The sequence below is a fragment of the Scleropages formosus genome, chromosome 21, assembly GCF_900964775.1.
Source record: "Scleropages formosus chromosome 21, fSclFor1.1, whole genome shotgun sequence".
NCBI classification, from domain to species: domain Eukaryota; kingdom Metazoa; phylum Chordata; class Actinopteri; order Osteoglossiformes; family Osteoglossidae; genus Scleropages; species Scleropages formosus.
Genome location: NC_041826.1, coordinates 12,731,719 through 12,750,785, shown reverse-complemented (window position 1 = coordinate 12,750,785; position 19,067 = coordinate 12,731,719). Strand labels below are relative to the sequence as shown.

The 19,067-nt window shown below is 38.6% G+C and overlaps 1 protein-coding gene across 1 annotated transcript; it reads left to right on the top strand.

Moving 5' to 3' along the window:
- capn9 (calpain 9) lies at nt 1-17,477 on the top strand. Its single transcript, XM_018726366.1, has 20 exons — nt 1-302; nt 2,247-2,316; nt 4,252-4,370; nt 4,832-4,965; nt 5,550-5,718; nt 6,264-6,347; nt 6,969-7,054; nt 7,141-7,218; nt 7,590-7,750; nt 8,888-9,051; nt 10,632-10,840; nt 11,433-11,469; nt 11,571-11,651; nt 12,958-13,015; nt 13,174-13,238; nt 13,476-13,544; nt 14,469-14,547; nt 15,932-16,048; nt 16,371-16,429; nt 16,720-17,477. Exons 1-20 carry the CDS (start codon nt 96-98, stop codon nt 16,744-16,746), a joined length of 2,073 nt encoding a protein of 690 aa, XP_018581882.1. The 5' UTR covers nt 1-95; the 3' UTR covers nt 16,747-17,477.
- Nucleotides 17,478-19,067: the final 1,590 nt, after the last annotated feature.

Below are 19,067 nucleotides of genomic sequence, written 5' to 3'. Positions count from 1 at the left end.
AAGCAACACGTAGGAAACACAAGCAGTGCATTTCACCATTCACACAAAAGCTGCGTGTGCAGTGCTTGTGGATTCATTTTTAGCCGAGTCCAGAGATGCCTTACCAATTCACTCCATCATATCGTAGTCCTGTGTCCTCAACAGCAGTCAGCAGCCAGTCTGACGGGAAGACGTTTGAGCAGCTGAGGCAGGAATGTCTGCAAAAGAAGAAACTATTTGAAGATCCTGACTTCCCTGCGTGTGACTCATCCCTTTTCTACAGTGAAAGTGTGCCCATCAATTTTGAATGGAAGCGACCGCGGGTATGTACAACATGCAGCGACGGCTAATCGAGTATTGCTGACATTATGGTCGCCGTCTTACATTTCTTGTAAACTGTATGAGTATAATTAGTTAGAGTGAAACCTGAAGATACATACAGCCGTGATTTCGAACAGCCGTAATTTCAAAAGGGTGCAGGAAGAAACCCCAACCGAACATTACTGCTAAACTACTGAGTGCTGTTGTAAGCTGTCCTGAAAGGAGGCTGAATAAACCTGTTAAAATACTGTTTTCTTTTTTTCTTTCGTTTGTGTTACGTGGAAATTACACACACACACACACACACACACACACTGTCTGAAACCGTTTGTCCCAAGTTGGGTCGTGGCGAACAGAAGCCTAACCCGGCAACACAGGGCACAACACCCAGGACGGGACGCCAGTCCATCACAAGGCACCCCAAGCAGGACTCGCACCCCAGACCCACCGGAGAGTAGGACCAGGCCAAACACACTACGCCACCGAGCCCCCCCAACATGGAAATTATGTTAGGTTAAATTCAGTTGCATGGTGTAATGTGGTACACTACATAAGGTGCTTATATATGTTACTCCTAGAACATACCCTTTTTTAGGCAAAAAAATATTACCAAGATGTTAGCTAAAATGTAAGTGTAAAAAGTGAATGTAAAGAATTTCGGGATTTTCAACATCAAACACAGTGATTTTAATGATTTTTAAAGCAAAAAAAAAAATGTGATGATTGATAATATAATTATATGCATGCTATTTCAGCTTTAATTAATATTCTAGAATTTTCAATCTGTAATATGTTCATATACTGTATATTTATACAAGATTCCATAAAAATGTTTTTCAAACCAGAACAATTAACAACAGCCTTTTAAATAGCATTTAGTCTCTGTTAGTTTCAAAATATGGTAAAGGATCTTTTAATCCCTCTATCTATCTCAATATATGTATTTAAATATCAATTATGGAACACCAGCTATGACATTTTGTGATTTTAAAATGATATGAAAGTGAACTGCATTGTTAATGCTATAGCATTTCAAGCCTTCATGATTTCTTGATGAAATTCTTTCAAAGTCTCAACATTCTGTGGGAGTTAAATCTACTTTCAGCATTCCTTTACTAAGCCCACAACAGCCTGAGTAAATCACAAAGAATTTTAACACACCCTCTGAAGTATCTGCCACTCCCATCTCCTTATCACAAACCTGTTTTCCACAGTGGGTTATGCACCCTCACTAACAAAGCTTTACTGAATGAACAGTGCATAAATAAAACATGCATGAGACTCAGGGGGCGTGGTGGTGCGGCAGGTTTGGCTAGGCCCTGCTCTCCGGTGGGTCTGGGGTTTGAGTCCTGCTTGGGGTTCCTTGTGACTGACTGGCATCCCGTGCTGGGTGTGTCCCCTCCCCCTCCAGCCTTGCGTCCTGTGTAGGCTCCGGCTTGCCATGACCCCACTTGGGACAAGTGGCTTCAGTGTGTTTGTGTGTGTGTGTGTGTGTGTGTGTGTGTGTGTGTGCGCCTGAGACTCCTGTCCATCACAGAATAGGGAAAAGATAATGATTATTTGTAATTTAGAAGTCATGAGTCCTCTCCATTCAGTGTAGACCTTTAGTGCTAAGAAAGTGTTACAGGATATGGTATTTTCAGGGTGTTCATTCATTACCAATTACCACTTGTCATAAAGAAGGACTATGGTGGTTCGGAGCCTATCACAGAAGCAGGGTGTGCTGTGGACGGTGGGCTAGCCCATTGCAGGGCTATCATACTTTGTTATACATTGACTCAAAACTAAATATTACCATCTAACTTATTGTGCCAGTTAAATACACTTGTTTTCATAATTTATCAGATCTTGAGAGCTAGAGCTAGAGCTAGAAAGTAGAGCATGTATTTAATACTAATGTGAAAAGTTTTATGTTCTTTTTGTGCTTTTCATGTTTCTGATGGTAGGAAATTTGTACAGATCCTAAGTTCATTCTAGATGGAGCTGACAGAACTGACATCTGCCAAGGCCAGCTAGGTGAGTAACACTTTAAGTTTATAAGGAAATTATCGAGAGTTTTTACCACTGTAATAACAACATCATATAACTATGAAAGTGTGCTAGATATTTCGTAATTTGGGAAAATCGTACTGCCTTTAGCAGTCATTAAAACACATTTGCTGAGAGTGGCTGACTCCAGGCCTATGAGAATATTGAAATTAGTGGCCAAGACACCTTTACCATTTGTGATAGTTAAATTGGTTTGAAAATTGCTAAATGCAGCAAGGAATAAAGAATATGACTCAGAAGGTCTATAAATTGCTAATATAATTTTGCTAGATTTGAATTTAACATCTATTAGTAAAACTATGTGGAACTATCTATATTTCTACAGGTAATGTGAAGTTCGTTCTTAAAGCAAACTTCAGCTCCACCTATTCAGCCAATAGTATTTAAACTGTGGAAATAACTGCCTCTATCTATGTATATCTAATACAGCATTAGCATCATTGTGTCAGAATACACTTATAGTGATCACTGATGTGAGCGGAACAAAAGCGGTTTATCACAGCCTCCATGTGTATGTCTTTCGGCTTCAAATATTGGGGGAACGTGCAAACTCTGCAGTAGCACCCCTGAGACTCAAATCAGACTCAAACCTTTTCCCAAAACGACCAGCTCAGGAGCTTTGAGAAGCCAGCATGACCCATTCTGCAACCATGCAGCTATATCCAATGTACATCTATCAGAACCTATTAAAACAGAGTTTCTACTAGAACATGTTCCAGTTCAGGACATGAAAGTAACTCATTGAATAACCCAACAGTAACCTAAACAACCTCTTCTGAAATCTTGCCATAAGTCGACATATATTGTTCTAACCCATGTGTGGGAAAGGAAAACATTTATCATTTATTTAGATCACCCTTGATGGTGTTTTCCACAATTCCACTGCAGCAAAAAAACGGGAGATATTTTTTCACATATTATTTGAGCTACACTCCCTTCTCTTGAAGACTTGACATCCTGTTTTATTTTAGAGGCTGATTGATCATTGGTTCAGCTAAATGTTAGGACTGATCTGTAAAAAATCCTTGCTCTCATTATTCAGCCTTATGAGAAGTGACAGTTGCTGTTTTTAGGTGTTGAAATATCGCTGTGAGAGCTGAAACAACTGAAACAGAGCTGAGGGTAAAAATTTTATGTGGTTATCAATTTTGTCTGATTTTCTAGTAGAATTCATGTCAGTGTCAGTTTTTGTTGTCTATTGACTTGTTTTCACTTCAGTTTCATAGTTCCATATAATTTATTTTAAGTCAGCTCACAGTTCATATGAAACCTAAATGTTCTGCAACGGGTTGGAATTTTTTTGCACGTTTCCACACAAGGTGGGGTATTTTGTCAGTATTTCATTTCAACATGGAATGCTACTAGAAAAGAAAAAAATATCCTGAAACATACATCTAACTGTAATGCAGCCTTTTCATTGCTTAAAATGTGTTCAGATTTAACTTTTGCACTTATAGTAGATTAATACCAAACATGCTGATACTTTAGGAAGTTCTGACTTCATGTAAATGTAATAACTGCTGTTATGGCAACCTCCTACATACTGCAAGTGACAGTTGGCCTAAAAACTACTTTCAGCAAACTGAGAAACAAATTTAATCCCTCCTATGGCACAACATCATAAATTTTGCCAGTAAGCTTGGCACTGCTTTGATGTTTGCTGATGCTGAATTACTAGCCATGTCACCTTACTCAAACTGTGTCTTGTGAAAGTTTGAAGAGTGCTTCCCCTTCGTGTAATTGATCTTGCTTGCAAAAGCAGAACCCAGTGCAGGAATAATCTGTGCCTTCCTGAACAGATAAAATTTTAACCATCTATGGTGTCAGCAAGATACTGTTTGAGCCAGAATCAGTGAGGTCTACTGCTATTAAAACCAAGCCATGTTTGCTGTTTTGTTCCAGGGGACTGCTGGTTGCTGGCTGCTATTGCTTCTCTGACCATCCAGAAGGAAGTCCTTTCCAGAGTGGTTCCTGAAGACCAGAGCTTTGATCAAGGCTATGCTGGTATCTTTCACTTCCAGGTGAGACATCTGTCAGTTTTATACATTTTTTTGGTATATTGTGTTCTACATCACACTAGGGAATAATTTGTAGGTGATTGAATTTCATAGACAAGCATAGTCATATTTCCTTTGTGTTCTGCCAATGAAAAATCACTGCAAGGAATATTTTTCCTGCTAGTGGTTAGCACTACTGCCTTTGAGCTCTAAGGTCACAAGTCTGAATCCTACCCCTAGCTGTAGTGCTTTTGAGCCATGTGCTTACTATAATTTGCTCCAATAAAGTTTCCTTGCTGTATAAATGGTTGTAGGTAACTCAACAGTTTAAATGGCTTTGAAGAAAAGTGTCAGTTAAATGAGTAAATACATCTTTTGTTGGTTAAATCCTTGCAAGCCGCTTCAGAGAAAAGTTTAATGTAAATCATTGAATGCAAATAGTGTGTAAAGGTTCCGATATTATTACATACCTTTTTTCTTCACAGTTCTGGCAGCATAGTCAGTGGGTTGATGTGGTCATTGACGACAGACTGCCCACAGTCCGGAATCGCCTGGTTTTTGTTCATTCAGCTGAAAACAATGAGTTCTGGAGTGCTTTGCTTGAGAAAGCATATGCCAAGTAAGGTTTCTTTAGTGGACGTTGAAAAATAGAAATGAGACACTAAACCAAAACCTACTGAAAAGTAATTTCAGGATTGTAATACTAGACAGCAGATATCATACTGAGTAAAGAACTGGGTTTATAATCAGCAGATTGCATGCTAATCTTCAAAGAAAGTTAGGGTTACATGGCTCTTATTCTTAAGCAAGGTACTTTACCTTCTAATTGCTTCCAAATACATACTGTATTGTCAACTGTGTTATCAGTGTAAAAATGTGTTATCAAGTGAAAGCTAAGGTAAAAAATAACTAGATGAATTGTTTGCTATGCATTGAAACGGTTAACTCAAATTTGCTGAATGTATGTTTAACATTTATAATATAGGGGTGACAGATGTACTCATTGCAGATGATAATCTAATCTAATAATAATCTTTTTTGATAACCATCCCTGTACTAAGAACCCTGAAAACTTATACCAAGTCATGATCCTTAAAAAGTGCATAACAGTGCATGTATAAATTTATCTTGCTCAGTGTTGTTGCAGTAGTATAGGAGAAATTAAGAGAATAATACAGGCTCATGCTGGTTTCTTTCGAACAGGCTGAATGGAAGCTATGAGTCCCTAAAGGGTGGCAGCACCCTGGAAGCCATGGTGGATTTCACAGGTGGCTTGGGGGAAGTATATGAAACTAAGAACCCCCCAGAGAATCTCTTCCAGATTCTGCAGAAGGCCCTGGAAAGGAGATCAATGCTTGGGTGCTCAATTGATGTATGCATCTTATTTGAAAGTCATCTAATCAAACAGGCAGCGAGTATACAAGTTATTTACTGTCGGTCCTCCTGATAAAGTATATATTAAAGCAGTTGTCAAACTTCTTCCCAGAATTTGGCAGGTCATGGTGGCCTCTTTAAGCATTCATCCTTCAAAGACAGAACAAGCAACCCATGAAAATATGTTACACTTCATCAAGCAAATGCTTGCTTTGTTTAAAATGTAAAAATAAATATAACAAAAACATTTTAGATTCTTCAGTAAGTTTTTCACAGTGAGAATGGAATAGGAGCTGAGTAAATTTTTTAGGCGGTATTGACAGCTAAACCATCAACTGTTTAACTGTTCTTGAACCACGTACAAGCTGCAGTCAGCCTCCCAGCTACTCGGGGTTCGCCTAGTGATTCACCTACATATAAAGTGTGCTCACATGACTGGAAATTAGCAGTTGAAAACTTGTACGTGAAGTGTTTTCTCAGTGTTTCTTCCTTGTGATTATTTTCAAGATTATTCAGTAACTCACTGGTTTTTTTACTCCTCAGATCACAAGTTCTGCAGAGTCAGAGGCCATGACATCTACTGGCTTGGTTAAGGGACACGCCTATTCCATCACAGCTGTTGAAGAGGTCTGGTACACAGCATTCAGAATTCATTTCAGAATTTATTTATTATAATTCTATAATATTTGAAGACGTGCCCGTTCACAACCATACTGTTTCCAGTTGTCATTCAGTGCACTATTGCGCAGCGCTGTGTTGCTCTGCTGAGAACGTTCCATGAAAATAAATTTAATTGGACTTTATTGATTTTTTAGAGACACCTTAACAATGCCATGACTAAAAAGAGAGTTTATAACCACTAGTGCAACTCTTCTCTGTGCCCCACATATATGCATACAAATGCCTATGAATTTGGAGTTCATTTTCCTCCCATGTCGTTGTAAGTTTAAATTTAATGTTATCATAGCTTTAAATTTTATATTTGAATTTAAATTCACCATAAAATGCATTTATTATTAATGCATTAAATTAATGTATGACATCCAAAGTTGGTGACTACTGTATGAAAGGAGTTATATTTTTTAGTATTTATTTTAACAAATGATGTAATTCCACATATTTTGCTTGCAGTATAAAAAATGCACATTGAGTTTTACATTAAAAAAACATTTGCAATATATGATCTGTTAGAAAAAGGTCTGTGACCTTCCAACATCAACCAGGCCTTAGTCTGATGTTTTCCTTTAGGTTAATTATATGGGGAGAATGATCCAACTTATCCGCATCAGGAACCCCTGGGGAGAAGTGGAATGGAATGGACCATGGAGTGACAAGTAGGCGCTACTAACAACTTTAAATTAGTCAGTGTTGACTAGAAATTTTCTCTGATTAACAACTTATTCACTTTATCCTTTGACAGTTCTAGAGAGTGGAATATTATTGACAAGGCAGAGAAGAAGCGCATTCTTCAAAATTCCATGGAAGATGGTGAATTCTGGTAAAGTTTCCATTGTTCTTGTGTAAAATTTTCATTGACCCTATGTCCCTCTTGCATTTAAATAAAGAATAACATTAGGCCTGGAAACATTATTTTACTAAATTTACTGAATGTTAAACTTTTATTATAAAAATGAAGACAATGTAATACTCAGTGGAGAGTGTAGGGTTCATACTGTTCATGCTCTAGTACCCTGGAGCAAGGCACTTAGTCTAAAATTGCTCCAGTAAAAATTTCCCAGCTCTATAAATGGGTAACTAAATGTAAGTAGCCTTAACATTGTAAGTTGCTCTGGGGAAAGCGTTAGCTAAACAGATGTTCTGAAACCTAATGTCTCTCACTCTTAATGGTGATGTCTATGTGAACTGTAGGATGGAGCTTGAAGACTTCAAGGCAAATTATGACAGGATTGAAATCTGCAACCTTACACCAGATTCCCTGTCAGAAAACAATGAGCGAAAGTGGGAGGTGACCGTATTTGAGGGGAACTGGATCCGTGGCTCAACAGCTGGAGGTTGCCGTAACTACATTGGTGAGGGAAAATGAACAAGGAAAGAATTTCTATGAAAATCGTACAGAAGTGTGTGTGAAGGATATAAAATTTCCCTTTTTTGCTGTACAAAGAAAATTCTATTGTTATATAGAGTATACGGGGGGTGTGGCGGCACAGCAGGTTTGGCTGGAGCCTGGTGTGCTGCGGGTCTGTGGTTCGACTCCTGCTTGAGGTGCCTTGCGGCAGGCTGGCGTCCCGTCCAGAGTCTGTCCCTTTCCTCTCCAGCCTTGCACCCTATGCTGCCAGGTTAGGCTCCGGTTTGCCATGACCCCGCTCAGGACAAGTGGTTGTAGACATTGTGTGTACAGTATACACTGTATATAAAATAATATGCAGCTGCTTGTATACTGTAATGTATACTGATTTATAATGTGGTATGAAACAGATTGAGTACCCAAGAATCACATATCTCCATCTGGATGTTTCTGTCTGTTGGTGTGATGTACTGTTGTATCTGATTTCTGAGATTTACCTCACTTTGGAGAAAAACATCTGCTAAGTGAATAAATGTACATTCACTTTGAAACACACACACTGGCTAAAACCACTTGTCCCGAGCTGGATCACGGCGAACTGGAGCCTGATCCGGCAACACAGAGTGCAAGGCTGAAGGGGGACGGGGCACACCCAAGACGGGATGCCAGTCTGCCGCAAGGCACCCTAAGCAGGACTTGAACCCCAGATCCAGCACACAGCGCCACCGCACCCCCCATAGGTTGAAACAGAATTGCAAATTTGATTTACATCTGTTGAGCAGCAGCTGGTCTAGTGGTCTGAACTGCCACTTCTGAACTCAAAGCGCTGAGGTTTGAATTCTTCCTCCTACAGTACCCTGGATCATAGAACTTACCCTGAATTGCTTCATTAGGAATTACCCAGCTGTATATACGGAAAAATAATTTGAAGTTGCTCTGAAGGAAAGCATCACCTTAAATATAACTGACTTCACTGGCTGTTGAATAGGCCTGGTTTGTAAATTGCAGCAAAAGATTATTACATACAGAAAATTACACCAGTAGCTGGAAGGACTGAGTGAATGGAAACTCAGGACTGTTATGTGCTGATGCAAAGAATATTAGTTTTAATCTGTAAAAAATCATCAAATTTGTTCTGTAGATACATTTTGGACGAATCCGCAGTACAAGTTGACTTTGCGGGACCCTGATGAGAGTGACAATGAAGATCAATGCAGCATGATCGTCGCACTAATGCAGAAGAACAGACGGAAGCTGCGCAAAGAAGGTCTAGACCTGGAGACCATTGGCTTTGCAATCTATGAGGTATTGTTGCCTCGGCATAAACTTGTATGACATACTGGGGTGTGTCAGATTTAGGTGGTGACTAGACGTGAGGTGAAGTTGTGGTAAGCATGAAGCAAGCAGTGCAGCAAAGCTTATTATTCAAACGTTATTTTGGTGCTCCTACATTTACAGAAGCCCCTTATAAGAAAACTCAAAATTTGTGACCTTTTGTGACACCATGATGGTCCGAAGCACCAGAACCAGCAAGCAGCATTCCTGCACTTCACTTTAAGTACCACATGACTGAAATCAAGCATCTTCTCAGTGAGGAACATGACTGTTCCTTGAAAAAAGTTATTACACGACAAGAAATGTCATGTCAATGGATTATTTAACATTTAATTCAGACGAGGCTGCTCAAATTTACTTTTCTTTCATTAACTCAAACTACAGAAGTACTGCCATTTAAATTTATAGGAATATTCTGTTTACTTTGAGTTGGTTCACAGAATTTACCTTAATCCAGTAAATCTTTGTAGGATCATATCTTTGGGAACATTTTAGCTGTGTGTTATATGCGGGAGGCTGCTCCAGAAAACTTGCATTGTAGGCATATTTTCATGTGACAAAGAATTTGACAGGATTAAAGCAACATTTATCGGAGCAACATTAATTTCATGGTTCAAAACATTGTTAAAAAAATCCCCCTTATGATGCACAACAGGAGTACCTTTCGCAAATATGTGATTCACTCAAGCATCAAACTTTCTTCTACTAGGGAAGTTCTAGTAGAGGGTAAAAGTGTAGTGGTAAGAAATGTTGCCATTGGGTCTAAAGGCTACAGGTTTGAGTCCTCCCTCTGGATGTATTACATTCCCCCATTCTGCTTGTACTTTTCTCCAAAGGAACTAGCAACTATTTAAACAGCTGGGTGACTTTAGGGTAAATACCTTGTTCAAGGGTACTACAAGCATTAGATGAAATTTGAAGCAGCCACCTTCAAACCCAAAGCCAGCAGTTCTCATCAGTATGCCATCAGCTGCTCTCCAGTGCATTTTCTACCCTTGTTCAAGGTACTTACTCTGAAATCTTTCCAGTAGAAACTACCCAGCTGTTGGGTATGTTGATGTAATACTGTTAAGTTGCTTGGAGAAAAGCATCAGCTAAATGAGTAAATGTTGGCTAAGTGGTGTTAATTTTGTACTTCCAGAGTCACCTTTTTAGATCTTCTCGGTGCTAAATATTTTGACCCTTTGACTTGTATTATCTGCCTTCAGGGCTAGAATTGGCCACATTTGGCATAACACACATGTTCAACACAGACTGAAAGCCTTTGTATGTGCATTTTCTTGGTACACTGCCTCTGTCTTTATGTTTTTGTAACCCAGTTCTTGTTCTGTTAAAAAACTAAGAATAGTACAAGAACTTATAACGGCAAATTAATTTTTTCCCTAACACCATGTGTTCAGTGAACAAAGCCTGTTAAGCAAGGGAAGTTTATAAATATTAAGAAAATGTAAAATAATACTTGTGTGAGATAGCAGAAGTTCTTAAAACACTTTCTAGTCTTTTTATGGTGCTGTTTCTCAGCTCTGCTGATAAATCCTTTCTCCTAACAGACTCCTCGTGGCGAAGATCACCTTGACAAAGATTTTTTCCGTTACAATGCCTCCAAAGCCCGAAGCAAGACTTACATCAATGTGCGAGAAATTTCCCAGCGCTTCCAGCTTCCCCCAGGGAATTACCTCCTTGTTCCAACTATTTTCCAACCCCACCGTGAGGCTGACTTCATGCTCAGAATCTTCACAGAGACAAAAGTGGACAGTGTGTATGTTTCTCTCTTTCCACTTATAAACAATAGCAATTTTAAAACCTGTAATGCTTAGACAAAGCGTATAAGATTTGAAGGTAGTTCCTTGACAGCTGAGTTAATTCAGTTTTTAGAAAATAGTAAAATTTTCCATTGTACAGCAAAGGCTCCATGGCACATCATCTGACATACAAACAGACAGGGATTAAGAGAAAAATAGGGTTACAGATGCACCTGAAGCACATAGTTGAACTGTGGGAGGAAATCCAAGAGAACATAGAGAAAGCATGCATATTCAACACAGACTGAATACCTTTTGAACCCACATTTGAACCCAACCCCCAGGCACTGCTAAGCAGTTTCTGTTTAATTTTGATGTAGAAGAAGAGGATAAAACAACAAAACACAAACAGCAAAGATAAATGATGAAGGAAAGAGGGAAAGGGATGGAAAAAAACGAGTGCACAAATGTGTTGCGTATGAGATTTTTTGTGAATCTTAAAAATCTCATCAAATATTTCACACTTTCCAAGCATATTTCAAGCATTTAAATATCTTGTCTTATAAAAGTTCACCAACTAAAAAATCTCTACTACATTTCGCCCAACAGAGAAATGGGTAATACAATCAAAGCTGACCTGCCAGATGTAAGCAAGAACACATTTTCTTTACAAACATAATTAACCAAGAGGCCGGGAAATGTGAGCCTTCAGACATTTTCACCTGTGTATTTTTTTTATTGCTGAAGCCACCCATGCCAAGCAAACCAGAAGAGGAGAGCCAAGAGGAAAGAGGCTTGAGGGCACTCTTCAAGCAGATTGCAGGCTCAGTAAGTCAGTAGAGGAAACAACAAATTCTTTGCATTTTCTAGGGTTGATATATAATGTTGTAATATGTTGTTTATGCCCAATAATATCTTATGTGGTGACTACTCACAACAAACAGAACTTTTGCCGATTTCTTACTAGTTAACACTGTTAAAGATCATAGCTGCATGTGTATACACACATGTATGTGGAAATATGAATACAGGTTTCCTTCATATTATGAACAAGCTGTCAACTTTTACTGCCAAGACACACCTCAGGAGAACACACACTTAAACTGAAAATATGTTCCAAAATATGTCCTATGATGCCATTGTGTCAGAGGAATGTTCCTTCCCCCAGAATGTGTGGCTTCTCCTGCACATGTTAGATGATAGAAAAGATGAAGAATCCCTCATGTTTCATTATTGCAGGATTTGAGTTGATTTGTTCCATGAGAATTAAGCTTTGTTGCCATTTTCTTTGTAGAGAGACTGGACCCATTTGTTTGTGCCTGTTTGTCACATTCAGAGTAACGATGCAGCAATAATAATAATAATAATAATGTTAAGAAGTAGATATATAAAAAGGAGAAGTTTTATAGAAATAATGCTGAACATATGGGTTATAATCCAGGATTTTAAGGTATCCAGATCACATCTAATTTAGTGTAGTATTAAATTCAATTTTTTCCATGTCTGAATGGTAAGGCAGGCATTTTGTATGGTTGGTGTGAAGGAGTTTACAAGTTAGGAGAGACAGAGAGAGAACAGGTGCTCCCCACAAACTACATCACCTATAACCTTTTGCTTCCTTTGACAGGTGTGTGTTACAGTCAAAATAATCACAGTTGATGAATTTTTTCAGACCAGTTTACAATTACTTACCCATGTACAGAGCTGCACAATTTCACTGGAAAAATTCAGGGTAAGCAGCTTGCACAAGGGTACAAGAGCTGGTAAGAGGATTTGAACCTGGGATCTTTTGGTCCCAAGGCAACAGTGTTAACCACAGTGCAAGTCCCTAGTCGTGCTCACTGTGGAGTGAAGCTTTTTTTTCCTCAGGAAAGGCATTACTCATTTTTCCCCTTTTTAATTAATATTAATAAAGACTTCTTTTCACAAGAGTTCAGTTTGTGGAAATGAATTATGCTCAGCAAATGAAGGAAACCTGTAGTGACAGTTGGCACTATGAAGAGGAAATGTATCATGACAATTTGTGCTACTTATGCTTTTATTAATAAAAGTGGTTTAAGTTTTTCTTAGTTGTCTATTTATAGCTTAAAAAAGGTAAATGATCTGCTGACTGCTGAAACTGTAATCTACACAGGATCAAGCCATTAGTGCCAAGGAGCTACAACATGTGCTCACAGAAGTGCTGAGAAGACGTAAGTAGTCTTTTTCCTTCAAACATTATCCATAATTGTTTATCCCTATAAGTTTAGCAAAGTGAAGATTACTATATATGTAGGGGCACATATAACATAGTGATAGCGATATTGCAGTTTTATAAAAAATCTGATGTAATACTGCTCTTATTTCTTAGGAAAGGAGATCCAGTTTGACAACCTGACCCTTGATACTTGCCACAGCATTATAAACCTCCTGGATGTATCCTTTTTCCTTGTATTTCAAATAATGTATTTCAAATTCTTTTGAAATAGTATTTGTAATTGAAAACCTGCACTTATGGCTTTAACTCTTCATTGGAAATGAGTATGAAAATGTAGTTTGTAGGGTAAAATCTATATAGTACATGGGCCCTTAAATATAAAAACACAGTAGCTGATGACATACTACTATTTGGTAAACTTTACATATTTAAAAAACTTAACTCGATAAATTCAGGTGGATAACAGTGGTACTCTGGACTTTCAAGAGTTCAAGATCTTCTGGGATAAGTTTAAAAAATGGATGGTAAGCATGAAAGGCATTTAGAGGTGCCTATATATAAATAAATGCCTATATTTTTTCCCGCAAGAGATACACTTCACCACTGAAATGTTTAAAGACTTGAACTTTGGAAGGAATATGCTGCAGACATGAGCACATTTATAAAAATAAAACATTTTTACTAAGTAAATACAACTAATAATTTTGGTGGCATGGTGGCACAGCAGGTAGTGCTGCTGTCTCACAGCACCTGGGTGGTGTGAGAGGACATGGGTTCAATCCCTACTCAGTCTGTGTGGAGTTTGCATGTTCTCCCTGTGTCTGCATGGGTTTCCTCCCACAGTCCAAAGACGTGCTGTTCAGGTTCCCCATATTGTGTGAGTGACAGAGAGAGTGTGTTCCACTGATGCATGGATGAGTGACCCAGTGTAAATAGTGTATCTAGCAGTGTAAGTCACCTTGGTGAATAAGGTGTGTGGGCTGATGACACTACATAGAGTTTGTTGGCAGTTGTTTTAGAGAAAAGCATCTTCTAAATAAATAGAATATTTAAACCTTAACCCATGAAATGTAATTTATTGTGCCTTTTAAAGACAATGTATGTGTCTTTTACAACGCATATGTTTTCGTAAAGCAGGTTGTTTAAATTGAGAGGTGCCTCAATTGCAATGTTTTCCTCATTAGGTGTAGTTTTCTTTCTTATTATTGTTTCATGGCCTGCAAAAAAAAAAAAAAAAACAGACTGGAGAAACAGTGGACAGGAGAGTATACCTAAGACAGTCGCCTTGGTGTTGAAGTTATTGCAGAGAAAATGGGAAAGAATTCAGAACAGAAAACTGCCAAAATTAATCCCAGAAAGGGGGATTGGAGGAGGGTAGAGGGCAGGGGGCTTATAACAAATTTTACAAGCATTAAGGTATATTTTTTCCCACCATGCTTTTTTATTAGATGCTGTTCCTCTCGTTTGACACGGACAGAAATGGCCTCATGTCTGCATACGAGCTGCGAAGTGCTCTCAGCGCAGCAGGTGAGATGTAACTATGTTGCACAGATGGTAAATCAAGACTGATCCGCCAGATCGCTCACTGAATTCCAGGATCCTGTTGACACACATGGAATCCTACACCTCCCAGGGTCCTAAGGCAAGACTAAAGTAAGGTTAAAGAAATTTTTTAATAAATACTTCAGCTGCGACATTATGGTGCAGCCGGTGAGCTGGTGTCGCACAGCTGCGGGTCCGGGTCCCGCTCAGTCAGCGTGCTATTTGCATCTTCTCCCTGTATGCGTACCTGTGTGTTTCCTCCAGTGACAGAGTGTGTTACAGTGTTGCCCTGTTGTGTGTGGGGAAAATAATTGTAAATATGCAGTATCTGTGTAGTACCCCTAGCAGCATAGGTCACCTTGAACAAAGGTGTCTGACTAAACACTTATTATAAGTAATATTATAGTAACACTTCTACCCAGATTTGTGGCCTTGCTACTATTGTTTCATGACATATTCAGTATATACTCTTACCTTAAAGTAATACATTTTGGACAATTTCAGTCCAAATAGAGACACACGCACACATGCACACACACATACAGTGTGAAACCACTTGTCCTGAGCAGGGTTGCGGTGAGCCGGAGCCACATCCAGGATGGGATGCCAATCCATCACAAGGCACCCCAAGCAGGACTCGAACACCAGACCCACCAGAGAGCAGGACCTGGGTCAACCCACTGTACCACTGTACCACCACACCCCCCTCAGTCCAAATATTGCTTTATTAAAGCCATATTTACTGTATTTGGGTTTAGATGTCAACACAACATACAATGCTAATGTATCTTAATCCAAATTTAAGAAGAAAGGAGACCAAGAGGGCACGTGTGACAAAAGAGAGTGAATGGGCTAATATCTGTATCCTCTGATATACAAAAATTTTCCACATTGCAAATTATTTTTAAATTTACATTGCATCAACAGATGGAGATTTGGATGCAGACACGTGATTTTTGAATACAGACAATTTGTCTCATGCCATAAACTAGTATACATTACACGAGTGGCTTCATAAAAATGTTCCTTTTCAACAGATAACATAGTACATATTTACTGAGCACGTATAAGATTGAGAAGAATTGAATCCAAAAGAGATGTATTTTCAAACCCTTCTTCAATGTTGCGAGAGATTCAGCAGTGGAATAGGGAGGTCATTTGAGACAGAACTAAAAACATTTATGTTATTTTTATTTTGGACCTTTTATGTGTGGAACCATCAAGTGGGAACAGGTGGAGGAGCGTAGAAGCGTGGTTGGGGTTGTCGCAAGTGATTAATGTTCATATTTGAAGAAATGCATGTAAATCTTGCAGAGTCATGTGAATCTGGATCTACAAAATAATCCTGTGTTCTCTGCTTCAAATCTAGGCATGCAAGTCAACAACAAGATCCTGCAGCTACTGTCCTTGAGGTTTGCTGACCCCAACCTTAACATTGACTTTGATGATTACCTCACCCTCATGGTGCGCTTGGAGAACATGATTAGTAAGTAACCAAGAAAGTGTTAATCAAGCAAATAATCACTTTTAAATGATGTTTGGCAAACAGTTTGAGGCCATGGAACATATAGGTATGTTTTCAAAAACCTACTTTTGTATTGATTTAATATACACAATAATACATGTATTTTTTCCAAATATGATTCATGTGCTTTAAATAGTTTCATGAAGTGTTCTCAACCACCAGCTGGCAGTATCACAGCACAGCTCCTATCAACATCTTTGCTCAAAAAATTATTTTGTAAACAGCAGAAAATGAGACATCAATCTACAGTCATCGTTCACTCTTTATTTATTTCTCTTCACAGGGGTTTTCCAGGCAATAGATAAAAGCAAACGAGGAGTGGTTTCAATGAATTTTTCTGAGGTAATTGAGCCTTACGATGTCTTAATACAAACTGTTTAGTCTGTGGACATGCTGCAGCAATGTCAAATCTGCAGTCTGTTCCAACAGTCACATTATTACAAATGTTACTATGATTTGGTCATGATAGATAGATAGATTTGAATCTCACTCCTCTTGTGCACCTACCCTGAATTGTTCCAGTAAGAACTCTGCTGTATGAAAGCGTTAAATTATTGAGTTAACACCGTAGGTTACCTTAGAAAAGTGAAAATAAAGGAATAATAATAATACAAATGACTTTTTTCCAACAGTTCATTTTCCTCTCCATGAATGTTTGAAAATAAACATCAGCAGTGCTGCCAAAGAAAACTTCTGTATCTGATGGAAGACAACAGTTCACCATATTTTCCACCATGAATTAAAGCTACGTGTGTGTCTGTTTCCTCATGTAGCTTTATGAGTAAGTTCATAATTCATGTACTGTGAAAAAAATGCTTGCTGAATTTAGGGGCAAAAGGTTTTGATTGGGAATGGAATGTTTATATTTTGTTTTTATTGGGATGCGGTTCCATATTTTAACTTTTTTTACTAACAGTATATTTTAGAATGGCATTGGGGGTTTCTTAGTATTTGTTCCTGATCACTTTTGATTTTATATATCTTAAGTGGGCAATGCTGCATTGTTTTTTTTTTGTTTTTGGTTACTATCACTACAAGTGTTTCATCAAATGTCATAAAATGCAACTCCATTGACTTTTTCTAGACTTACAAAATTTATTTCACATGAAATATGATTCAATTTATGTTCCAGTCAACAATGAAAGACCAGAGACCAACCCTATATAACAAGTTGAGAAATTAAAATAATGTTGATATCACTACTACATTTTATTAGTTTCAAGCGTATTAATGATAAGGGATAAAACTGGGCAATGGATAAGATGCAGGGGTCTATCAGGTGGACAATATGGGTTTTGGAAGGAATATCCATAATGAGCTCACTGTCTCAGCAGATTTTTTTATTGATTTGTGTTCACTGTTAACAGTCAAGAAACAAATAAAAATTTACGATTGAACTGGTTTTTCATCTTCTGCACAGACTCCAAAGCTGAATTTTTGCATAAAACATACAACAGCGTTATTGTCAGTATCATCCATAGTTCAGCAAGAGTGAGATAGGAAACACACACATTTCTCAATTTGTGACCAAATTTACTGGCCTAGTCTTCAAACTGGCAGCAGTTTTTTCACCTATAGTTGTGCAGTGCAGTCAGTTGCAAGTTATCCTTGAACACAAGGCAATGTGTATTTTCAAGTAAGAATGGCAGTTATAGCATTGCTAAGTACACACACACACACACACTTTCTGAACCGCTTGTCCCATGCGGGGTCGCGGAGTCTAACCCGGCAACACAGAGCATAAGGCCAGAGGGGACACACCCAGGAGGGGACGCCAGTCCATCGCAAGGCACCCCAAGCGGGACTCGAACCCCAGACCCACCAGATAGCAGGACAAGGCCCAACCCACTGCACCACCGCGCTCCCTCCGTTGCTAAGTATTCGTGATTAAACTGTATTGTTTTATTCTTCGAGGTATTTTCTATGATGCCATGACATAAATATAATAACATTTAAGCCTTCTTCTGTCTGTGCAGTGTAGACTTTTCCCTGTGTTTATGTCAGTTTGTTAAGTTCTCTGTTCTCACCATGTTCCAAGATCTTTGGGTTCCCACATTGTTCAGGTTGCCGAGTCATTGTGTTTCCCGAGTCTCCTTGTTGCTGTACCAGGTGTGCCATATCGTTTTGTGATGAACCTGTGAGGTGCACTTCCCACACAAGTACGGTGTACACTGGTGTCACCTGGTCCTTCTTCTCCTCGATATCTTGTAAAGTATGGCTTTTGTTGAACTTTGCTGCAATAACTGTTTTTTTAAGTTTTATGAACAGTAGTGGGTTAACATAGAGACAGCTCATGGAGGAATTGCAAATATAGCCGTGTATATTAAACAAGGAGAGAAGGTTCAAAGGTTACAGCATTTCACGGGTAAGATCATGTAGTACTGTCTAAGTTCCAGAAGGTGCTCCATGATGGAATTCCTTTGAATTGTCGTGCCGATGAAATGTTAATTTTTCAAGCAAAAGAAAATTAAACACTTCCGTGATCCACATATTTACAGCAGGAACTTCTAGCGTAGACCAATGTCCTTGCAACATACATAAGAGTAGCCTACCTATGCTCCATAAGATCCTCAGAAAAGGAATTTGGACTGTGATTTAACAGGCAAATAGAAGGAAATATATCCACGTTCCTACTAAAGTTTTTTACAATGGTTACAAGAACTCCATTCCAGTAGGCTTGTATCTTATTACATCCCCAGAAAAAATGTAGTGAAGATCCCAAAGCGGCCTCACATTTCAAGCAAAGTTGAGACGTCAACACGCTATGGAGACTCTCTGCAGTAAGGTAAATTCTGTGAATGAACTTGAAGTTTTGTTATTGGATGCTGAGGGAGGTGCATGTGGGGAAGACTTTAGCACATACAGATGACTGTTGATAATCACTAAAAGATTTTTACTTTACAGAATCTAAACCAAAGGGCATCCAGCTATATCAGGTAATATGACGTTAACTTTTAGTCAGTCATTCCAATACATTTTT